Genomic DNA, 22,823 nt, shown 5'->3' on the forward strand with positions numbered 1-22,823 from the left:
TACAGTATTTTGGTGGTTCTTTAAAGTGATGCAAGCCCATCTTGACTCACTGTTCATTAGAATTTGCAACGAATGAATGTCAATTAACAACGGAAGAGGAGCTGTTACGTGATAAACCTATACCACATATGTCCTTTGAGTAGTCACCCCCTTTTATGAAATGAGCATAGGTGATTATTAACAGATGGGAAACACTGCTGCATCCTCATATATTGACCCGCATGGATCTTTAATATGCAACCTTTACTGCTTTTATGGGTGCCTTTTGTATTAATCAGACAGTTCATTGTAGCTAACCCGCACAAGTGAGTTTTGTACCATATAGCTAAGATTCTGTTAAGTTTTGCAAAATCATTAAGTGTACATATGGGAAACAAAGCAGTCTGATTCTAATGTAATTAACAGAATTTTGAAGTTGCTGATGAGGCAGTAGCAGGAGCCTCACTAAAAGGTTGTGCAGTTGGAGCCAGGCACTAGATAAGATAACTGTCCAATACAAACAATGGAGTCTCAGAACTCTTAGCTTGAGACCAGACCTGGAATATGAGAGAATAAGTCCAAAGTTGCTGACTTCAGCCTTGAGAGAAGCATAACAAGATAAGGTGGGGGAACAGGCACTTTTCAGTGTTGTAAGCCCTTGATTGGTCAGCCACAGGGGTATGACATCTTGAGGGCCACTCAATCATCCGTTGCCCACAGAAGGTAGAGATAAGGAATGGGCTGGCTCTTCTTCCTTTGTCTGAAAGAATACTTGTCATCCTATTGGCCACTTAGCCCTTTTGAGAGACCCCAATAGGGTAAACACCTGTGTCAATACTAGGCCTGAGTCTGCCCTCAAAAGTGGCATAAAAGAGAGACCCCTTGCAAGAGTTAGACAATAGAGAACCAACCCTGGAAAGGAACCGGGCAGCAGCGGCCAGACGAGAGGATCTGGATCCCAACAGAGGAAACCCCAGGTGGGGAAAGGCCAACAGACGGAGGAGACCCCAGGTGGGGTGGAAGCTTCCTTCAAGACTCCTACAAAGTGGGCACGAACTCTACCCAGCACGGAATGGGTGATACAGTTCTCGTTCTGTACTGTAAACTACTACTTAGGCACCAATAGGTGCTGACCCTTATGTAAAGCTTAATAAAACACCATTGTACCATATTGGAGTCACGCTGATCATTGGTAAGGGGTAGAGATACCCTACAAGGGAATTGATTATATACTTGAAGGGGAGAAAATTGCAGTGCTATGGGGAAAGAGCAGGGGAGTGGAACTAATTGGATAGCTCTTTCAAAGAGCTGGTATAGGCATGATGTGCTGAATGGCCTCCTTCTGTGCTCTTCTGATTCTATCTATCACAATGCCAAACAGCTGCACCTACCCCTCTCAAAATGACCATCGGTGTAACTTGTACAGATACATAAATATATTAATCACACATGCTGGCAATGAGAAATAAAACTGACTACTGATAATGAAAAGGAGGTCAATCATGATCTGAAAGAAGATTAGTAAGTGTTTTGGGTGGTATGTCCTTCATAAAGTGCCATTGTCCAGAATCCTTATGAATCTATTAATTTGTGCCACTCAGCCTTTCCCACAAACTGCAATCAGCACTTACCAGCATTGAAAATAACTACAGAAACACCCCTTTTCCGTATGCAAAAATCCCTGATTGAAACCAAATTCTCCTGATCAGCTTGGGTCAGTTGTCAGCACTCTCGCTTCTGAATCAGAGATTTTGGGTTCTAGAACCCCTCCGAGTTTTGAGCACATAATCTAGGCTGACACCTCAATGCAATGCTGAGGGAGTGCGACATGACACAAGTGCAGTCTTTCAGCTGGGACGCCAAACAGAGGCCTGGTCTGCCTGTTTGCGTGGTGTAAAAGGCTCAGCGGCACTACGTGAAGATGATCGTGGGTTTTGGTCAACATTCAACCCTCAGCCAACATCACCAAAAAAAAACCAGATCAACTGGTCATTTATCTCATTTGCTGTTCGTGGGACCATGCTATGCGTATATGGTTTGCATTTAACTGCGTAAGTGAGAAGTCGTCAAGCAGCATGTTAATGAGACCCAGCTGTTAAAATCGGCTGAACCTCCTTGCTACCGCTCCCGAACAGGCCAGCCACTCACTTTGTTGTATTCTCATCTGGGAGTTAAAATCTAGTCCGTAGTTTCCAGGGAATACCTAAGCCTGATGTATTACCCACAGCAGTACTACGTCAGACTTTGCTATTCCCTGGCAATTAGACTTCACAAATGAGGCAGTAAAAACCTGTGGATCATTTTATTATGGACACCAAAGAATAAAAACCACAATAAGGCAACAAATCGCCATATTGCATCTCAAAATAGAAAGATATAGCTTGCAGTGGTGTATTGCCTTCTGTGCTAGTGTCTCACCTCAAAAATGATTGCCTGTGTGAACTGAACAGGGACTAAAAAACTGCAAAACAACACCATGGGTGGAGTAACCAAATGACTTCAAACATATTGTCCTACACAGTGACCCGCTGAAGAAGACCTGGAGTTCCTGCATCTAGCTCATTGGTCAACAGGCAACATGCAGACGGATCTCAGAAACTTGATCCAGCCATCCTCAGCACAATGAATCACCATAATGTATCTCCATAATGTCTCTGATGAAGGTTCTGCTTCACCTATTCAATAATAATGACATTAAAGTGCATTCATGTAAAGAAATTCTTGATTATTAGAGAGAAAGGATGGGAGTGTACTGGAAGACAATACAATGCCTGCTCCAATGCACAGGGTCAGTGGAACTTGCAAGACTTCCCACCACATCAAGGTGCAGTTCCTAGGGTAGGTGTAATGTTTAGCTGCAGGATGGAGCTGTGTTTAACCTGGCATGAGCCTTTAACATGTCTGCTCAGGTACTCACCATGGGCAGTGGTCTAAATGGGTACTTCCTGGGCCAGTTAGAAGTTATTTGCTGAGGGAATTTTCTGTAGATTGGCAACTGTTTGTAAATGTCTGATTCCTCTCTTTGGGCAGAGGTCAGATCATCGGGGTCAGAAAAACCTGTAGAAAATAACTTTTGCTTTTTACACTTTTTAAAAAGATTGTTCAGTTGCAGTATGACAGCTGAAGTATGATGGACATGTGCTAAAGGCAACACTTTTATATTTATGATAGATACCTATCCTTGTAGTCTTGTTTTCATTTGATGAGGTTTGATGTTCAGCTTTTCTTTACCACTGCCAATTTTCTGATGTTACCAGTACTTTTTACCATTAGAACAGTCTCCCTCCATTCCTGAAAAGTCCTATTTTACAGTGGAATCTTGTTTTTTTACAACAGAATTTTATGACCTGGAGCCAGCTGACAAATCATTATTGAAGTGTGAAACTGAGACAGTAGCAAGTATAGTTTCAAAGACATTGTTACATTTTTCATGATTTTTAAAAACGTTGTCCCGTCTCATGATGCCTTATGCTTGGGGGCAGTTCTATAGTCAACCACCAATCCTGTAGTACCTTGCTTCAGTGACCACACTTCAAGTTTGAGCCTCCAGTGAGTGTTAGCAGGTTATTTGTGTGGGACCTCACAACTGAGCTCATCCTATTCTCAACCAATGTCAGTGCAGGGCAGACTTTCCAACAGGGCTCACCCTGGGCTGGATTGAAACCTACATTCTAGAGATGAAGAATAATCTCACCCTGTGCTCGCCCCTCTAAATATCCTATCGGCTGTTGAGCCAATGAACTAGAAATTCAGGTTCTTTAAAGCATCATAAAAATTGTACAACTTCGTCTAAACATATGTGTTGCCTTGCAGAGTAATGTGTTAGGGTAAAGACACCTCAATTGAGTGATACATTTTTCAGATAATATATCCGCCAGTTGCCCAGTTAATAAACTAAAAGCCCAAAAACATAGTTTATATATTATCATGACAATGATATCTGCCTTATCTGGCATAGCATTTGAACAATGGAATGAAATGCATGAACAGTACTATGCAATGACTACTGCTCCACAATAACCTGATCAATTGAAATATCAAATTGCAGTATTCACTAAATAAAGTTTGTAAATGATCCATTATAACGGAATAATTAGCACAACTATTACCCCCAATTTTCTTTCCCAATGGAGCTAGCTCTTGTGGGGGTGTGGTTTTACAGCATCAATATTTCACCAAACTGGGCATTCTTCATGGGGGAGCCAAGGCAGTGAACGTTGGCAGATTATTCGAATGCTTAGGGCATCACAAACAGTTTAATTGGTCATTTATCTCTTTTCTATTTGTGGGAACTTGCTGGTGTGCTAAGTGGCTGCAGTGTTTTCTTTCTTTCTCTCTTCCTTTCTCTCTCTCTCTTTCTATCTTTCCCTAAACCCAATGGATCCAGGTTCTGCCCCAAATTGCTCCCAGTTACAACTCCCCTCAGCATGCATACATTCCTGTTTCTTTTTACACCATAAGAAGAGCACACATTCATTCTCTTGCATTGGGGCTGATTGTAGCATCCTTACTGCTCAGAATATCAAATACCTTAGAGAGAGCTACAGGCTGTTACCTTATTGGGAGTATCCATGATATTGTAAATCACAAGAGTGAAGGTCAAATGATTTACAAACATCATTGCAACCCTTCAATTGCATTACAGTAATTGACTCAATAATCTGTAATATCTATTATCTTGTTTTACATATGCCAGATATGAAATTATAAATTCAAAATAATTATTTATGTTAAGGTCCAGGATTTCTTGGAATTTATTGGTGCCTCAGAGCAGTGGTACTGTGATTATCAACATTGCCCATTTATCAGAAAATAATTGGCAAATTACAGGAAATTCCAGCTAGTGGATAAATTTAGGACATCTGTTGGGTTGAGTTTAGGGATGCAACATTTTGATTTAAACTTCTTTGTGATGAAAGGACAGTAAAAATTTATCTTTTGTTTTTTACACTCCAAAAATGTTTGGTCCCCTCCCTAACTTTCCACTTAACTCCTGCTCAGAGTCTGTAACCCCGCCTTAAGTCACTATGGACATTTAACTAGGTTAGAAATGTTTTATAAGTGCCAGTTGCTTTTTTAAATTTTAGATTAATAAAATAATTTTCATGCTCAAGTAAGGAAAATATTTCACTCTCAGCAATTTTCTATTTTTTAAATACATATGGTGACCGCTTCATTTTCAATAATAAAATTGTAAAATTTTCATTTACACCATTTAAAAAAAAACATTTTCAGTTCAAAGTGAAGCTATAAAGCAACACATTCCAATAATTATCTGAATTCTGAGCTGTCTTTTCAGTAAATGAACCTAAACCAGTGAGCCTTGTTTTTTTCTTTACAATATTGCTTTCCAATCAATAGAACTTTCAGAGCAATGCAGATACAGGAAAGTATATGGGCCCCGCATTCTGTGGGAACACTGTTTAAGACTACTGATTAAAAGAAAATTAACTCTAGCAGAAAATTCCAATAATTAATAAAAGTAGCAGTCCCATGCATACTGTGTGAATGAAAGGAATAGATGAAGCCAGATTTCGAGTCTTTGAATGTTTGTTGCAGACAAGGAAAACATACTCGGGTCGACAGTGTAAATGGCAGAGCAATGAGACAATTGTTTTCAGGACTACTAGAGGAGGGGAGAAAATTGGTGAGAAAAAATAAAATTCAAAAATATTTTGGTAGTTCTGAAGTCACCTCATAGGACAACATTCTTGCTAAAAGGCACATGGTAGAAAGTACCTTAAACTTATGGTTTTATATGATAACACAAGTGATTGTTTCAACATTTATTTTCTGAAATTCTGTACTGTTTTAAAAATGAGTGAACCAGTTCACTCACTGAAACAAGATCACTTCCCTTCTGTGCTCAAAGGCAGTGATCCATGCTGGGTTGCAAGCCTCCTCACCTAACTCTCTATTCTCAGTTGAGTAATCGGTTTTTAGCTGAGTGATGAAAGATGTGCAACAATTGGCTTCAAAAGTTCCTGGGGCTGTCTTAAGCCACATGCAAACCTCAAGGTCACAGGGGGCCCCTTGAAGTGAGAGAGGCCCTGATGTTCAGCTGCACAAAACTTACGCAGTTCTGAATTATTTTTTTCAGTCTTCCCAATTTGCTGAATATGCTAAACAGCTGATCAAGGAGACCGGAGACATCAATGGAGAAAGAGGCAGTAACTGGGAGTGATTATTGGAGTAACAGAAAAAGTACCAAGGGCGCATAATTCAGGCTGACACTTCAGTACAGTACTGAGGGAGTGCTGCACCGTCGGAAGTGCCGTCTTTCGGCTGAGACGTTAAACTGAGGCCCCGTCTGCTCTCTCAGTTGGACATAAAAGATCCCATGACATTGTTTTGAAGATGAGCAGGGGAGTTCGCCCTGATGTCCTGGCCAATATTTATCCCTCAACCAACATCACTAAAACAGATTATCTGGTCATTAGCACATTGTTGCTTTTGGGAGCTTGCTGTGCACAAATTGGCTGCCACATTTCTTACATTACAACAGTGACTACCATTTCAAAAGTACTTCATTGGATGTAAAACGCTTTGGGACATCGTGAGTCATGAAAGGTGCTATATAAATGCAAGTCTTTCTTTTTTTCTTTGTTTGTGTCTCTGAAAGAGGCATTGTTTACTGTCAAAAATCAACTTTCTTTTTAAAAATAAATCAAATTAGAATGAGGTAATAACTGCCTCTTTGGTTTTCTCTCTAGCATCTTTCTGTCTCTCTCTCTTCTGTCTCATATAGGTTAGAAATTAGAACCTTCTCAACAAAACACAGTGAAATAATTAGCTGACTTCAAAGTTCAGTTGTTTTAAAAAAAAAATTGAAGTAACATTACATGGAGAAAGACACACTCTCTTCTTCAACCCCTTTCTTTATTTCTTCTTTCTCTCTGCCACCAGCCTCTCTGTCTCTTTCATTTTCTAAAATTTATAGAACACAAAACAAAGGCTACAACATGTGTGTAACATATGTCATTTTCTCCCCTATTGTAAACACTCAATATGAATTATATCTCACTTTTGAAATTTGAAATTTGAAATTTTGAAATTTGAAATTGGTCATCTAGCTTTTCTTCAAATAATTTTGAAACAGAAACTGTTGGAAGATAAAGAAAAAATATTCTTCAGAATGGTACAGATGGATCCTGAGAAATTAGGTACACCGCACAATCCAAATTTAGCTCACAGCACCACATGCTCTGGGTAAAAATATTAAATCCAAGCCCAGGCTTTTGGGATAGGCTGAGGCCTTTGAGTGAAAACTGTAACAAAGGCATTAAGGCACAATTCAATTGTTAAATTTAGTCATGTTATTGTGAAATATGTAATTTAAAAATAAATACATACATTTTGGTTAAACCCTTATTTTGGTCATAGAAATTTCAGTTACTGAGGAAAAATGGCAATGATAAAACATTCAAAGTATTTGAGAGAACTGTGGGAATCCAGTGGTCAGATTGTGCAGAGTCGGGATTTTACATAGGTGTGGATATAGGAATTTATAACAGAAAAAAATTGATTCAAAAAGTGTGGCAAAAAATGTGACAAAAGTCAAGTGGCCAAACAAGATGTGTGTACAGATGTAATTTTAAAAATATATTATAGGTAGCTATGGATAATCAGCAAGGCAATGGAGAATTACATAGAATTTACAGCACAGAAACAGGCCATTTGGCCCAACTGGTCTATGCCAGTGTTTATGCTCCACAGGAGCCTCCTCCCACCCCTCTTCATCTAACCCTATCAACATAACCTTCTATTCCTTTCTCCCTCATGTACTTATCTAGCTTCCCCTTAAATGCTTCTATGCTATTCACCTCACCTACTTGTGGTAGCGAGTTCCACATTCTAACCACTCTCTGGGTAAAGAAGTTTTTCCTGAATTCCTTGTTGGGTTTATTAGTGATGATCTCATATTTATGACCCACAGTTTTGTTCTCCCCCCAACAAGGGGAAACATCTTCTTTACAACTACTCTATCAAATCCCTTCATAATTTTAAAGAGCTCTAACAGATTTTTAAAGAGAAAAGAGCCCCAGCCAGTTCAGTCTTTCCTGATAGTCATAACTGGTATCATTCATGCAAATCTTTTCTTGCACCTTCTCCAGTGCCTCTGTATCCTTTTTTTCCCCCTTGCAATTATGGAGACCAGAACTGTGCACAGTCCTAAAGATATGGAGCTGTGCTTTTTTTTAAAAAAAAAAGAGTGACATACATCAAAATAGGTCGCATTTTCAAACGAAAAAAAAAGTATTTGTTAGTCCTGATGGCGGATTTAGTGAGAGCTGATTGGTATCTGCAAGGGGCCCGGTCCAGTGGAGCGGTTCCTACTCCACACTTGTTCCAGGCTTTCCTTTATTCCCAGCTGGCTGGGTTGGACGCAGCCGCCGGCGCAGAAGCAAAGCAGATGGCTGAGGCACAATAATAAATCGTGGGAGTTTGTCAAACAAATTTTTTTTTTGTTTGTTTGTTTGGAACTTGTTCAATGCAACCGCGGGAAGGAGCGGGAGCGGCGATGGTTTGGAATTGGAGTTAAGTGTGTTGGAGGATAACCTCATCTCAGGACACACTTATGGCGTCTGATGTGAGGCACCGTAAGATGCAGGGCGACCCGGCGTCTGCAGGAAAGGAAGGAACGGCGGCCGACAAACCCAGCAAAGAGCCCGCACAGAGCGGCCGCCGCCGCCGCCGCCGCTGCATCATCGTCCAGGCGCTCCTGGGGATCGGGGTCGTTATCCTGGGCGCTGGAGGATGGAAGTATTACACGGGCGGGGAGCGAGCAAAGCAACAAGTAAGGGAGAAAGTAACGCAGTTTCACTGGGGAAACGTTTACGTTTATGAATAGGGGGATTTATTTTATCGCTGGAGCAAAAAAAAAAGTTTAATTATTACCTTTTTTTTTTAAAAGAAAAAAACAAAGCAGGCCACGTTTGGAGGGAGGGTATGGACACCAGGAAACTTTGTGCTCTTCACTGAATGTTGTGCAAACTGCAGCGAGCCAGGATGAAAGGGACTTGCAGAAGTGCACGTAAACCACGTCCTCTCCATCACATCTCTGGAATAGGCTGCTTCCAGTCAAACCTCCAGCACTAAAATACATTTTTTTTTTCATTAGATCACATGCTTCCTTTTCTACTATGTCATCTACTTGGAACCTTCTCAAAATATGGGTCATGTATTTAGTCCAGATATAACTATCTGGAAGTAAGATTTGGAAGCCATTGCCTTCGGTCCCCGCCGCTGACTCCATCCCCTTCCCTGGCCCGTTGTCTGATGCTGAACCAGTCTGTTTGCAACCTTGCCGTCCTATTTGATCCTTCTGACCCCATATCTTCTCCATTACCAAGACTGCCTACTTCCACCTCTGTGACATTGTCCGTCTCTGCCCCTGCTTCAGCTCATCTGCTGAAACCCTCATCCATGCCTTTGTTACCTCCAGATTTGACTATTCCAGTGCTCTCCTGGCCGGCCTCCCATCTTGCACCTTCCGTAAACTTGAGCTCATCCAAAATTCTGCAGCCTGTATCCTAACTCTCACCAACTCTTGTTCACCCATATCCCCTGTGCTCGCTGACCTACTTTGGCTCCCAGTCCGGCAATGCCTTGATTTTAAAATTTGCATCCTTGTTTTCAAATCCCTCCATGGCTTGGCCCCTCCCTATCTCTGTAACTTCCTTCAGCCCTACAACCCTCCAAGATCTCTGCTCTCCTCCAATTCTGGCGTCTTGTGCATCCTCGATCTTAATTGCTCCGCCATTGGCTGCCGTGCCTTTAGCTGCCTAGGCCTTAAGCTCTGGAATTCCCTCCCTAAACCTCTCCGCCTCTCTAACTCTCTCTCCTCCTTTAAGACGATCCTTAAAACCTACCTCTTTGGCCAAGCTCTTGGTCAGCTGCCCTAATATCTCCTTATGTGGCTTGGTGTCACATTTTGTTAATGCGCCAATGAAGCGCCTTGGGATGTTTTATTACGTTAAAGGCATATTATAAATGCAAGTTATTTTTGTTAAAAGAATAGGTGGGGTTTCTAAAAGTGACTGTGTGTGTGAGACTACTCGTGTAAAAAAAGATATATTTAATCTTTTGACTGCTAAATTAAGGAATGCCTTTCTCACCATCAACACCAATCCTTTTATATAAAAAAAAATTAGAAATTGGATTTTACCTCCTACTGTCCTGAAGATACAGAACTAAGGACAGCAATTACCACCCCTGTTATCCCACCATTTATCATGTGTGAGGCTAGCCCTAGATGGTGAGTGTTGGTAGGTATTTTGATTGTTGGGGGGGAAAAGAGGACAGAACAACTAACTTGATACTGTCTTCGTTCATCAGCCACTAGCACAATTCCTGTCGGGATTTCTGGATGGCAATTAGAAGCAGGAATCTGTGTAATTCCCTCCTCCTTAACTCCGCAGTACGACAACCAATTGTTGTACCCCTACTGCTGCCCCAGCTGAGAACAGCACGGACTGAGAATTGAACCCAGCACCTTCGTAGCCCGTATGGCTTAGCCATTCACCGGATAAACGCTCTCAGCCATCAGGAGGAGCCTGTGTGAAAAAGGAGGAGCAGATTTGTTGCCATGTCTGGGGTACCCTTGTGATTGTGGATTGATTTAACAGCTTACAACTTTGCCTCCCCTTGTTCTGTCCTGTGCTGATGGATGGTCTCCGTTGGGGAAGCAGTGAGGACATGACACATGGTTTCAGTGGCCCCAGACTGGGGAAAGGGTTGGGAAGCGCGTGAGCTCTTGTTGAAGATTGTTATCCACTGCTCACTGTTGATACGTCTACTTGTGTGGAAATCAGATGTGACCAGCACCAGGCCAGGTATGTTGCACTCTATAGCTGCACAGCTGGAACCTCTGTGTTGGGAGGATCATACACGAAGAACCACTATGTAGCCAAGGTACAGGAGAAGAGATATGGAAGAGAAAGGCATCTTGCTCTTGCATGGAATTTTGTTGCAAAAAATCCAAACATTGTTTATCTGTAGAGTGGTTTCAAACAGTGGTTGAATATTGTTAACATAAATATTATATTTTAAATGTAATCATAGGAAGATGCTCTGAGATCCCTAGGCACTGAAGGATTGTTCTTATTTTCCTCATTTGACACCAACAATGACATGTACCTCAGTCCAGAAGAGTTCAAGCCTCTCGCTGAAAAACTAACAGGTACAGTGTTGTCAAGTTTTATAGTTGAAAGCTGTCTATACACGGACTGCTGTCTATACTCTGTATTAATATGGATTATGTTAGTAATTCAACAGTTTAAATACGTGGTGTTTAATGACACAGGGTAAGAACACAGATAAATGTAATCTCTTCTATTTACTTACTGTCTGTTTGATGCAAAAAACTAACTTAAATCTATCTGAAAACATTGCCTGAATTAGTTCCATGTCTAAACTACAATCAGGTGTGTATATTTTTGTGTGCAGGTATTGCCCCAGCCCCTGACTTTGATAGCGACGAGGAGCCTGATCCCAATGCAGAGATGCTGACGATTGAAGCCAAATTCCAGCCTCTGCTCATGGACACTATGACCAAGAGCAAAGACGGATTTCTTGGAGTGAGTGAATCATGTCTCCCCTTTTCTACTGCTCTGGTCGTGACTGTTGGATATTGTACAGTTGTATGGATCTAGGTTGCCAGCTTGGAACTTGGCCGAGCAAGTGCCTTTCTAGAAACTATTCCTGTTAGGGACGTGAACATGCAGGAGTATTTTTTTATTTTGTAAGTTAACTGTGATCAACTTGTACTTTCTGCAACTTCAAATGGTGATGTTCCATTATAACCTAAAGAACACAGTGATGGTCCAGAAAACAAACACAAAAAAAATACTTGTACTAATAAAAAAAATTCAGGGCCGTGATGAATGATAATGTAGACACTTCTCCCCTTCTCTGCAGGTGGTGACTCAGGCTGGGTTACTGTTCTGTAGGTACCAGCCCTCCAATACCTTATTCTTCAATGAGTGTTAGCAGACTAGACGGTTGGGTGCGTCACAACCAAACTTGATCCCGTCTTCAACTGCAAGCACTTTTCAGGGTTCACTGGGTGGAAATTGGGAGTTGGAACTGTGGCTCATTATTTCTTGATTCATGCTCCCTAGTCTGTTGATGCTGAGGGCAGGTCTGGTGCTCCATCCACCTTAACCCTGCATAAACCAGGGATTGAACCTGGGAACGTCGTGGTTTGTAAGGCTCAGTTCCACAACCTGTGGTGCAGTTTACCCACAGAGCCGTTGGAGCACTAAATGCTTTTTTTTTTGTATAAAGGAGCTGCCTTGCGCGTAAGAACCCTGCTTGATGGCTTATCTGATGGCGTGGCAAATTTACACAGTGGCCGAGCCATACAGATCAGGAAGGCCCAGGATTGACCTGTGCTGGTTGTTAAATCTCATTTTGGGGAGGTGAAAAAGGTGCTGCAATTGGCCTTAACATCCTGGGTTAGAGGGGAAACTTGGCCAGGTTTCCTGTTCCCAATCACTATTCTTTTTTTATTATTCGTTCATGGGATGTGGGCGTCGCTGGCGAGGCCGGCATTTATTGCCCATCCCTAATTGCCCTTGAGAAGGTGGTGGTGAGCCGCCTTCTTGAACCGCTGCAGTCCGTGTAGTGAAGGTTCTCCCACAGTGCTGTTAGGAAGGGGGTTCCAGGATTTTGACCCAGTGACGATGAAGGAACGGCGATATATTTCCAAGTCGGGATGGTGTGTGACTTGGAGGGGAACGTGAAGGTGATGTTGCTCCCATGTACCTGCTGCTCTTGTCCTTCTAGGTAGAGGTTCAGTGACCTCTTGCAGGAAATGCAAATTTGGTTATTGGGTAAGGGCAGGATGGTGCCCAGCTGTGATGGTCTCGGCCATCAAATATCATGCTGACACGGTGTCAAAGCCCATTTGTAAATAATAGCCGTTTGAATGAGGTACCAGAGGGCTCATAGTGCCTGTGGAACCATATCCCAGCAAGGAGTCAGTGCCTTTAGGAGGGGAGGGGAGAAAACAAAACCCTGCTTGTCACCGCCTCCCCATCCCTCACAGTTCTAGCTTGGGGAGGGTGCAGCTCCATGTTCCTGCCTCACGCCATTTACCCGACAACATTTTGGGAGCAATAGGCTCCTGATTGTTAGTTCCTTATTTGCTATGTTGTGTACCGGATCAGGGAGACTGGGTGATCCTCCATTAATCGGGGAGATTAGTGCTGTGTTAAATCAGTGTTCTGTTTTCAAAAGTCATCAACTCTCAGTTCAGTCTAATGTAATGTTGTTTTCTTCCTTAAGTGACCAGACAACCGTTTCTGTAAGTGGATTTCAACCCCTTGTGAACTGAAATACGCACCTTTCACTTTCCAGGTCCAGCAAATAACTCTGTGTAAGTTGCGTATTGGAATTTCTGTAGGATACACCATCTGTCTGTCAAAAGACAGAAAATATCACATACTGGAACAACTTCATACAAGCTAAAGCAACAAATCCAAATTAATTACAATTAAATACTTTATAACAGCAAGGATATTTGGCAAATACTATCCAACACAAATTTATCTAAGTTTGGCTCAGTAGTAGCACTCTCTTTATTGACTGTGAACCACTTTGGGACCTTGTGAAAGGTACCACATAAATGCAAGTTCTTTCTTAGCTGAAAGATCTAGCATCAGTCTGCAAGTTTTATGCTTGGCTGCAGACTTTCTTCTGCCAAATAAGAAAACAAAGTTCAAAGTTCAGCCAATACTTCTTCCAGTAGTCTGTCAGCCGTGGCTTAGTTGGTAACACTCTCGCCTCTGTGTCAGAAGGTTGTGGGTTCAAGTCCCACTCCAGAGACTTGAGCACAAAGTCTAGGCTGACGCTCCAGTGCAGTGCTGAGGGGATGCAGCACTGTCGGAGTGTTTTGGATGAGACCTTAAACCCAGACCACGTCTGCCCTCTCAGGTGGACGTAAAAGATCCCATGGCACTATTTCGAAGAAGAGCAGCGGAGTTCTCCTTGGTGTCCTGGCCAATATTTGTCCCTCAACCAACATCACTAAAACAGATTATCTGGTCATTATCACATTGCTGTTTGTGGGAGCTTGCTGTGATCAAATTGGCTGCCGTTTTCCCTATATTACACAGTGACTACACTTCAAACATACTTCATTGGCTGTAAAGCGCTTTGGGATGTTCTGAGGTGGTATAAGGTGCTATAGAAATGCAAGTTCTTTCTTTTATTTCAAGGCTTTCTTCATGATGTGTGTAATGCTTTAATCTCTTGCCATACTTACCATCTAAGGAAGTTCACAGCAACACATAAGTCAAATGCTTATGGAGTCTTTACACCTGTGCGCGAGTCCCTACAATTCCAAGCAGAGTTGCTGAATAGTGAAAGATCCTTTTCTTTTATACTCTTAATTCCTTTGAAGATAGAACTGTTGACCAATCGTGATCAAAGAGACAATAGCGCAGCTTCTTGTTCATTACCGTTTTGTGAAGATGACATAGAATGGTAATGAGAAGATTAACACATTATGTGGAGTCTTAGCTGTTTTCTTACTTCAGTATCCACAACATTGTATATTTTTAAGGCTGAGTTCGATAGATTCCTGATTAACAAGGGAGTCAAAGGTTATAGTAGGTAGACGGGAAAGTAGGGTAGAGGTCGCAATCAGATCAGCCGTGATCTTATCAAACGGCAGAGAAGGCTCGAGGGGCCGAATGGCCTACTCTTGCTCTTAATTCGTATGTTCGCACAGCCACAGTACATTGATTTGGAAATCACCTGGCTATTTTTACACAAATACCCAGCCATTATTAAGACAAAACAGCAGACACATTTATGTCAGATCCCAATTCATTAATAACCTTGTAAACAAAACTTCAGACAACACTATACTTTAGCTAAGATAGGATTTTTAAAAAATCACATTGCTGAGATTGAAGAGTTTACTATAATTATATTAATTTAAGATGGGATGGATAAGTCCTTTTTGAAGTAGAGGCTATATGCTAAAAATCCATAACAACTTAATTGACCCCTGACTAGCCATAGCTTTTTTTTTTAAAACATTGTGACAGTAAACAAGAATTTTATTTTAAATTTTTAAAAAAACATAGGAAGGATAATATTAAACAGGATACCTGTAATTCTTTTGACACTTTTTATATGATAAGTTTGTTTGCAGAGTATTGTGCATTTAAGAAAAAACTAAGAAAATCCTGTGTGTTTCCTTATGTTTCAGGTCTCCCATGGCTCTCTGTCAGGACTGAGGAACTGGAAGTCTGCAGAAATACCTTCTGGTGTGTTTAGTGCCAGCCTGTTTAAAGTCTTCCTTCCTCTTAAGAACAAACTAGAGCTGGGGGATACATGGTGGATGATCCCCAGTGAGCTGACCATCTTTACGGGATACCTCTCCAATAATAGATTTTACCCTCCAACGCCACAAGGGAGAGAGGTAAGGTCATCCTCCATCCCCTGTCGTGCTTTGTCTGCTCATAGTTTGTGGCTGTGCTGATGCTCCGCTGCCTATTAATTACATCGTGAAGAGCCGCTGAAAACTAAGGTCAAGGGCCAATTCTTGGATAGGGTGGTTTCAGCAGCGCTATGCATTATGGGTGAACACTTCCACCATAGGGAAGCTATTCCTGGAATGATCTCCCTACAGCCAAAGTGATTACTAAACGGATCAAAGAATTAAAACCGAGACGAGATTATTTTTTTTTAAAAAAAGAAATGCTACAGCGATCTTTGGTGCTCAGTGCTTTGAGTCAGAGTGGTAGGATGAATATTTACACCTGTGATTTCTCCACGTGGTGAGTTCCTGATATTGACTAGATGAGACAGGGTGCACAGTTTAGAAACTTTCTGAAAGGAGGTAAGGAAATCACTGCTACTTGTTGTCCATCAGCACTTAAATAAAAGGCATCATATCCTTGACCCTAGCTACGGTGAAAAGGATACATTCCTGTAACTAAGGAAGTTGTAGCGTAATCTTTCGGGTTATAACGAAGAAATGTCATTCCTGACCTTGGTGATTATTAAAGCTGATACAGTGTGTACATTCATGAGTGAGGATTTCTGTACATCTCTTGAATATGTCATAAGGTGTCTCCCTTTTAAACAGGTCCTTATTCACAAACTTCTAAGTATGTTTCACCCACGGCCGTTTGTGAAGACAAGATTTGCACCCCAGGGTGCAGTGGCCTGTATCCGAGCGATCAGTGACTTCTATTATGACATTGTGTTCCGGTGGGTACATTTCCTGTGTCAGCTCCACAAATTGTTTTATGATGTTTTGGTGTTAAGTGAAGTGCTTTTGGGCATTTTGACATGTTAAGGCACCATATAGATACAATGACTTTGTGCAATAGTGTGAAACGGGTGAAATCGAGTCGGCAGCCTGTTTTACATCTCTCCCTGTTTTTATTTCCATTGACTTCAATGGGGAGAGATGTAGAACGGGCTGCTGACTCACCACCACCCGTTTAAAACTATCGCACAAAGTCACCATCTATCCCAATATTATTTTTGTTCTTTCATTGTTGGGACACTTCTGATCTCAGCTCATCCAATCAAAGAATTGTTAGTCTGTTCCTTCATTACATCACTGCATATATTTAGCTCACTAAAACTTACCAAACATACTGATTTCTACTGTGTAATGAAATTAATTTTCAGCCAAGTAAAGGTTAAATTACAGGGGTTTTATATCTTTCTCTCTTCCCCTCCCATTTTAAAGTTATTTTGTACTTTGTTTCTTTTACATAAGAATAGCGACTGCACTTCAAAAGTAATCCATCGGTTGTGAAACATTTTGGGATGTCATACAGGGCTTTATATGTGCAAGTTCATTCTTTCAGTCTTTCTTTAACAAATAATGGAACTACGGGAATTACTTATTACCTGCCATCCAAGCTAATCTTGGCATTGAACAGCACCACTTAGTTCTTTTGCTGATGCTTGGATTTGAATTAAATATGCTATAAATGCATCTGCTCCCTGCAATTTATCCATGAGACTGTTGGAACAGCTGCACAGAGGTCCCTGGATTTGTGAATGTACGGATCTTAAACTATATCATTCTGCATTTGAAAAATGGAGGATGGGGTAATGATCGTAGGCTTCTGCTTTTGGGTCTGCTCATTGTGAATCCTTGTCCTGCTTTGAAATCCAGCAAACCCCATCAAAAATAAAACATTGATCAAAGTTTCATCATTTACAAGACAACTGCATCTGTGGAGAAGACCAAATACTGTTGCAAATTTCAATGAGCAAGACTGAATATTCCAGTAGGCCCAAGTCTCGTAGACAAACCTAACCCAACGCCCATCTGCTTTATTGCTTCTGAAATCTCCAGTTTACTTTTGATTATCTTTATTCCTTAGTTTGTTCGGAGCATTTCACGTGATTAGAGAAATCCCAGGCCCGGTGTTTAGTGGATTCGGGTTGCCAACCTTCCAGGAATGTCCTGGAGTCTTCAATTGAAGATTAATCTCTGAGACACTGCTACTAGTAACCCAGGAGAAAAATCATAGGGGCATTTTAAAAAAAATGGTGTGTTTTCTTTGAATACTTTCATTTATTAGTTATAAAAATATTGGAGATGTGGAAAAAGGCTGTTTGACTGGGCGAGGCGGTTGGAGGCTGGAGGTCATGTGATGAAACCTCCAGGAATACGTCCAACTAGTGTTGGCAACCCTATAGCGGATAGAATGAATACCTAATCAGTGATGGCCATCTTTTTGACAGAGTGGCAGACAGTCCGTTAGAGTGCGTTGTGTTTATGTTTCAGGATCCACGGAGAATTCCAGTTGAATGAACCACCAGATTTTCCCTTCTGGTTCACTCCAGGGCAGTTTACTGGACACCTCATTCTCTCTAAAGATGCATCTCACATTCGAGATTTCTGGATGTACGTTCCCAATGACAGGTTGGTTGGATTTTTGTCCTGCTCTGTGTTCCCAGATGATTATCATTGAATATTCTCTGCAAACTGACTTTTTTTAATGTCCATTACATTGATGATTTTGGAGTACGTTCCCCTGTATGAAGGTATCAGACTTGGCTCAGTAGATAGCACTCTCGCCTCTGAGGTCAGAAGGTTGTGGGTTTGAGTCCCACTCCAGAAGTTTGAACACATAATCCAGGCTGGCACTTCAGTGCAGTACTGAGGGAGTGCTGCACTGTCAGAGGTGCCGTCTTTCGGACGAGATGTTAAACCGAGGCCACGTCTGCCCTTTCAGGTGGATGTAAAAGATCCTATGACATTATTCAAAGAAGAGCAGGGGAAGTTCTCCTGGTGTCCTGGCCAATATTTATCCTTCAGCCAGCATCACTAAAACAGATGATGATATCACTTATCTCTTTGCTGGTTGTGGGACCGTGCTGTGCGCAAATTGGTTGCCGATTTCTCAACATTACAACAGGTACTACAAATCAAAAGTACTTCATCAGCTATAAAGCGCTTTGGGGCACTGTATAAATGCAAGTTCGTTCTTTTTTTGTATGCAAATGGGTGCAAATGCATCAAGAAAGGAGTAGGAAACATTAAATTGTTATGATATTTTCATCCTGGAGATGGGTGTATGTGTCGCACATTGGAGACACAGTGTCGTCAAGTACTACTTAAAAAGTTTGATTTTGTTTCTCTCATCCCAAGTTTAATTCTCTCTGGGTAGTGCAGTGTATTCCCTGCTGCCTTTTCCTTTTCCTTGTTTTATTCCTTCTGCTGGTTCCTTTTTGTTTTTTCCCTCAGTCTGAGCCTCTGCTGTGCGCTTGTTTAAATTTATGGTTAAGAACCAGGCCGGATGTTGGTGCTCAGTGCTGGCTCCTGCTGCATTGACTATCTCAATAGGGCTGTAGGAACAGGTGCCAATAATAAGGATGGTGGCTGCCAAAACGCTTGGACTTTTAACAGTGAGCAGCACAAATGGGAGTGTGAAACCCTGCTGAATCAAAGGGTTTGTCAAGTTCCTGCTGACACCTAGGCTTCCAGTGGGCTTCTCATTAATTACTGAACCCCCATGGATATGGGAACGGTGCCTACTCCTCCCTCTTGCTTTTTTGTTGTAAATTATCACTCTGTCTCCTACTCTGATTCATTCTTTCCATGGGCTCCTTCAGACTTTTAAAATCCCAGCTTGGTGTCTCCTAGCCACTAGGACCTGATGTACTTCATCCTCTCTCTTATATTTATTCTTTGGAGTATCCTTCAATATGGGCCATGGCCCTTCACCTTGGTTTGCCAATTTTTTTTTTACAAAACGTGGAAATTAAATTCCTTTTGTGTTCGTACAGTCGTTTCAGGGGCTCAATTCAAGAGTAGATTTTACTCCCCGTCTCTGTACGGTTTCATCCTCAGTCTCCGCTGAGTTTGATGATTTGAGCCAGGGTTGGGGGGGTTGGGGTGCTGTAGTTGGACTCTCAATTCTCTGGGCTGGGAGGGGAAAGTCAGCCAGGGTTCCAGCTCATGTTGACAATCCAGTGACTCCTGCAGGAGATTATGCATGTGTTCGGTGTCAGGTGAAGACAGGATCAGCTGTGGTGCCTCCCATGGTTGAATTCCCTGAATTATTGTGCACGAAGAGTGGCTATCTAGGCAAAGTACTGGAGGGCAGCCAGTGCCCATCCAATTGTACCCAGCGAGAGTGGTTTGAGTTCCTGATGACTCTTCCCTCTCTTCCCACCCCCTGCCCTCCCCCTCTACCAAGATTCATGAATTGGGAATTTCACCCCCCAAACAACTGTACTGTTTAAAGCATCTCCAAAAAGGCTGCTGAGCCATTAATGACTTGTGTATATGATCTGGACCAGGTCTCTGAATGTGGACATGGAGTGGCTGTATGGGGCAGGCGAAAGTGGCAACATGGAAGTGGACATAGGCTACCTGCCACAGGTTTGTTGTGCTCTGTACTCTGTAACTATTCATATCTTCCAGGAGAGATTTTATAGAGGTGTTCAAAATTATGAAGAGTTTTGATAGGGTAAATAAGAAGAAACTGTTTCCAATGGCGGGAGGGTCGGTAACCAGAAGACACAGATTTAAGATAATTGGCAAAAGTACCAGAGGGGAGATGAGGAGAAATATCTTTAACACAGTGAGTTGTAACAATCTGGAATGCACTGCCTGAAAGGGTGTCGGAAGTAGATTCAATAGTAACTTTCAAAAAGGAATTGGAAAAATATGTGAAAAGGAAAAAAATCACAGGGCTATGGGGAAGAAGCAGGGGAGTGGGACTAATTGGATAGCTCTTTCAATGAGTCGGCACTGGCACGATGGACCGAATGGCCTCCTTCTGTGCTGTACGATTCTATGAAATGTTGCATATATTTTTACTGACCTCTTGGTATCTTGTTCAAAGTGAAGACGTGCTTACCTGGCATCTGCTGCTGAAACACGTTTGTCGAAAGGGGGTGATACTGCATGTTGATTTCCTTGCTCGTGAAATAAAATTACTCGGCAATATCATAAACCGTATTCTCAACATTCTGTCAAAGATCAACTTTTACCATGGAAACAAGGATTGAGCTATTGTCATCACTGGCAGGCAATTTAACCAAGTATGGTGGTGGGGGGAGGGGGACGAGACTGCCCGTGTATGTGTAACAAAATCCTACGCCTCTTTTGTGAAGAACAGCTTTACAGTTTCATTAGAGAGCGCAGGAAATCTTCCCCGTGATTGAGTGTCCCAGAATGACTGATTATCCTCTCCTCTTTCACAAGAGGAGTGGAATGATTACTCACTCACAGCAATCGCTCTTCAATCTCCCTGTCACTCCTGTTTGAGAGTGCTGAGCCACTGGTACCCAGAATCTAGTGAATGTCGCACACAACAGAGGCAGTCATTGTCAGTAATAACCAGGTTAGTATTGCTGCTTAGCAGTAGCATACTTCAGTGAATTAGACAAATGTAACTTGATCCACTTCAGAGGCTGTGGGCTTGGAAGCAAGTTCAGAATTCGGACCAGAGTGAAAATTTAACAGAGCGTGACCTGAATGTCAGTCACAGCAGGGGAATGTCAGGCGTTTGCCTGGGAGGGAAGCAGACAGGTTTGTAACAATGAAGAGCTGCCTTGCATTGTCTCACATGGCTGCCTTTGCCCTGTGGAGGCCTGTGCTTTTTCCTAAATGCCCATCCGTCTGTGACGCAGATGGAGCTGAAGGCTGCGGGCCCATCTATACCAAGTGTTATCGTCGACGAGAATGGTAATGTAATCGACAGCGGAGATGCTTCGGGGGAACCCATTCAGTTTATTTTCGAAGATATCGTCTGGCAATCAGAAATCAGCTTCGAAGAGGCTGCCAAGAGGCTGGAGACGACTATGTACCCATTTAAGAAGGTAACTGATAAACTAAACCCGGGCATTAATACTTCTAAATTCATGTCTTCTATGTATTAATGATTCAGCTGATGGAGGACAGCACTAGGTCTGAACAGAGTATTTCCTTTTCAAGGTTTCATATCTTCCTTTTACTGAAGTCTTCGACCGTGCAAGGGCAGAAGATAAACTTGTGCATTCCATATTACTTTGGGGTGCACTCGATGATCAGTCCTGCTGAGGTGAGTCCTGTCTTTCAACCTGTGGATTTTTAAAATTAATTCATTCTCGGCATATGGGTGCCGCTGGCAAGGCCGGTAATTATTGCCCGTCCCTGGTTGCCCTCGAGAAGGTGGCGGTGAGCCGCCTTCTTGAACCGCTGCAGTCCATGTGGTGAAGGTTCCCCCACAGTGCTGTTAAGTAGGGAGACCAAGATTTTGACCCGGCAATTGATTGTAAAATTACACAGAATAAAAATAAGCTCTCGCACCCAAACCAATTTAATGGAACAAATTCTAATCACGTCAAAGTTTCAAACTTTCACAGTCTCCCACCATTTATCCTTCTATACTGAGAATGTGAGTTCTGTTGTTGAAAACTGGAAAATGAGTGCTTCCCCCGATGGCCCAATTGATCAATGCGCTTCCCACTGTGGACCACGTGGTCCAAAGGGGTGCCAGGTTCTGTCCCTGTTTTAGGCCGCGTTGTCTGGTCCTAACCTGGGCAGTGGTCAGGGTACTCCAACTTGGCCTCCGTGCCTCTGGGTTAGGGAGATGAAAAACCAGCTGCAGATACTGTTCCTGATCACCGTCCACTGGTCCCACCTGGATAGTCCATGTGTGTAGACCAGGTGAGTCATGACCACTTAACGCGAGGTATTCACCTGTCAGTCATCTTTTGCTGAATCCACGGTGCACTGAGCCGGGCGTGTTTGTTTGGTGGAGATTTGGGGAAGAATAAAGAGTAAGTGAAATATAAAATTGTGTAGTACTTTCTTCCCTTTTTAGGGATGCAGTGAAGGTGGGATTTCCTCCCCTCTCCCCCTGTGTTAGTGCAGGTGGCTACGCCTTCTACAAAATGACAGCAGCCTAGACTGATGAGATGGAAGTCTGTTCTGTCTGCAGCCTGTGAGGCTCCTGTCAATCCAGTTCTCGGTGGACATGGGTTCACTCATCAAGCTGTCCCTTAATTCGGCGCTAATTGGTGATCTTAACTCAGGCCACAGCATGGCTGGTGGGACATGGACAAATGGCATGCAAGTGCTTTTCTGAAGTTGGACCAGAGTAGAGTGAGCTTTACTCTGGATCTATCTGTGCTATACCTGACCCGGATGCTGCCATTACAGCTGCCTAGAATGGAAAATGTTCCGTTTCCCAGTGCTAACATTCCTCACCTTGAGCGCCTAAAAAAAATTCAAATTTGAAATTCTGATTTTCACTTTACCCCAGATGTGTCATTTTCAGTGAGTTTATTTTTGGATAATTGAGCAGAGCTGCAGCTCCATCAGTTATACCCCGCCTCCCAAGACGGAGCACTCTCCAGCC

At 42.4% G+C, this 22,823-nt stretch overlaps 1 protein-coding gene across 2 annotated transcripts in view; it reads left to right on the forward strand.

Moving 5' to 3' along the window:
• Window positions 1–8,362: 8,362 nt before the first annotated feature.
• Window positions 8,363–22,823, forward strand: part of selenon (selenoprotein N) — a 30,504-nt gene continuing 16,043 nt past the window's right edge. For both annotated transcript variants that reach the window (XR_010967325.1, XM_068006771.1), the window contains exons 1-9: window positions 8,363–8,776; window positions 11,044–11,161; window positions 11,428–11,558; window positions 15,203–15,415; window positions 16,085–16,209; window positions 17,753–17,890; window positions 19,774–19,855; window positions 21,112–21,300; window positions 21,416–21,521. Coding sequence is in view for 1 of the 2 variants with exons in the window: in XM_068006771.1 (XP_067862872.1) it covers window positions 8,558–8,776; window positions 11,044–11,161; window positions 11,428–11,558; window positions 15,203–15,415; window positions 16,085–16,209; window positions 17,753–17,890; window positions 19,774–19,855; window positions 21,112–21,300; window positions 21,416–21,521 (1,321 nt within the window). In the remaining variant the exon portion in view is untranslated. The remainder of the gene's footprint in view (window positions 8,777–11,043; window positions 11,162–11,427; window positions 11,559–15,202; window positions 15,416–16,084; window positions 16,210–17,752; window positions 17,891–19,773; window positions 19,856–21,111; window positions 21,301–21,415; window positions 21,522–22,823) is intronic.

This window comes from Heptranchias perlo, chromosome 26 (assembly GCF_035084215.1).
Source record: "Heptranchias perlo isolate sHepPer1 chromosome 26, sHepPer1.hap1, whole genome shotgun sequence".
Taxonomy (NCBI): Eukaryota; Metazoa; Chordata; class Chondrichthyes; order Hexanchiformes; family Hexanchidae; genus Heptranchias; species Heptranchias perlo.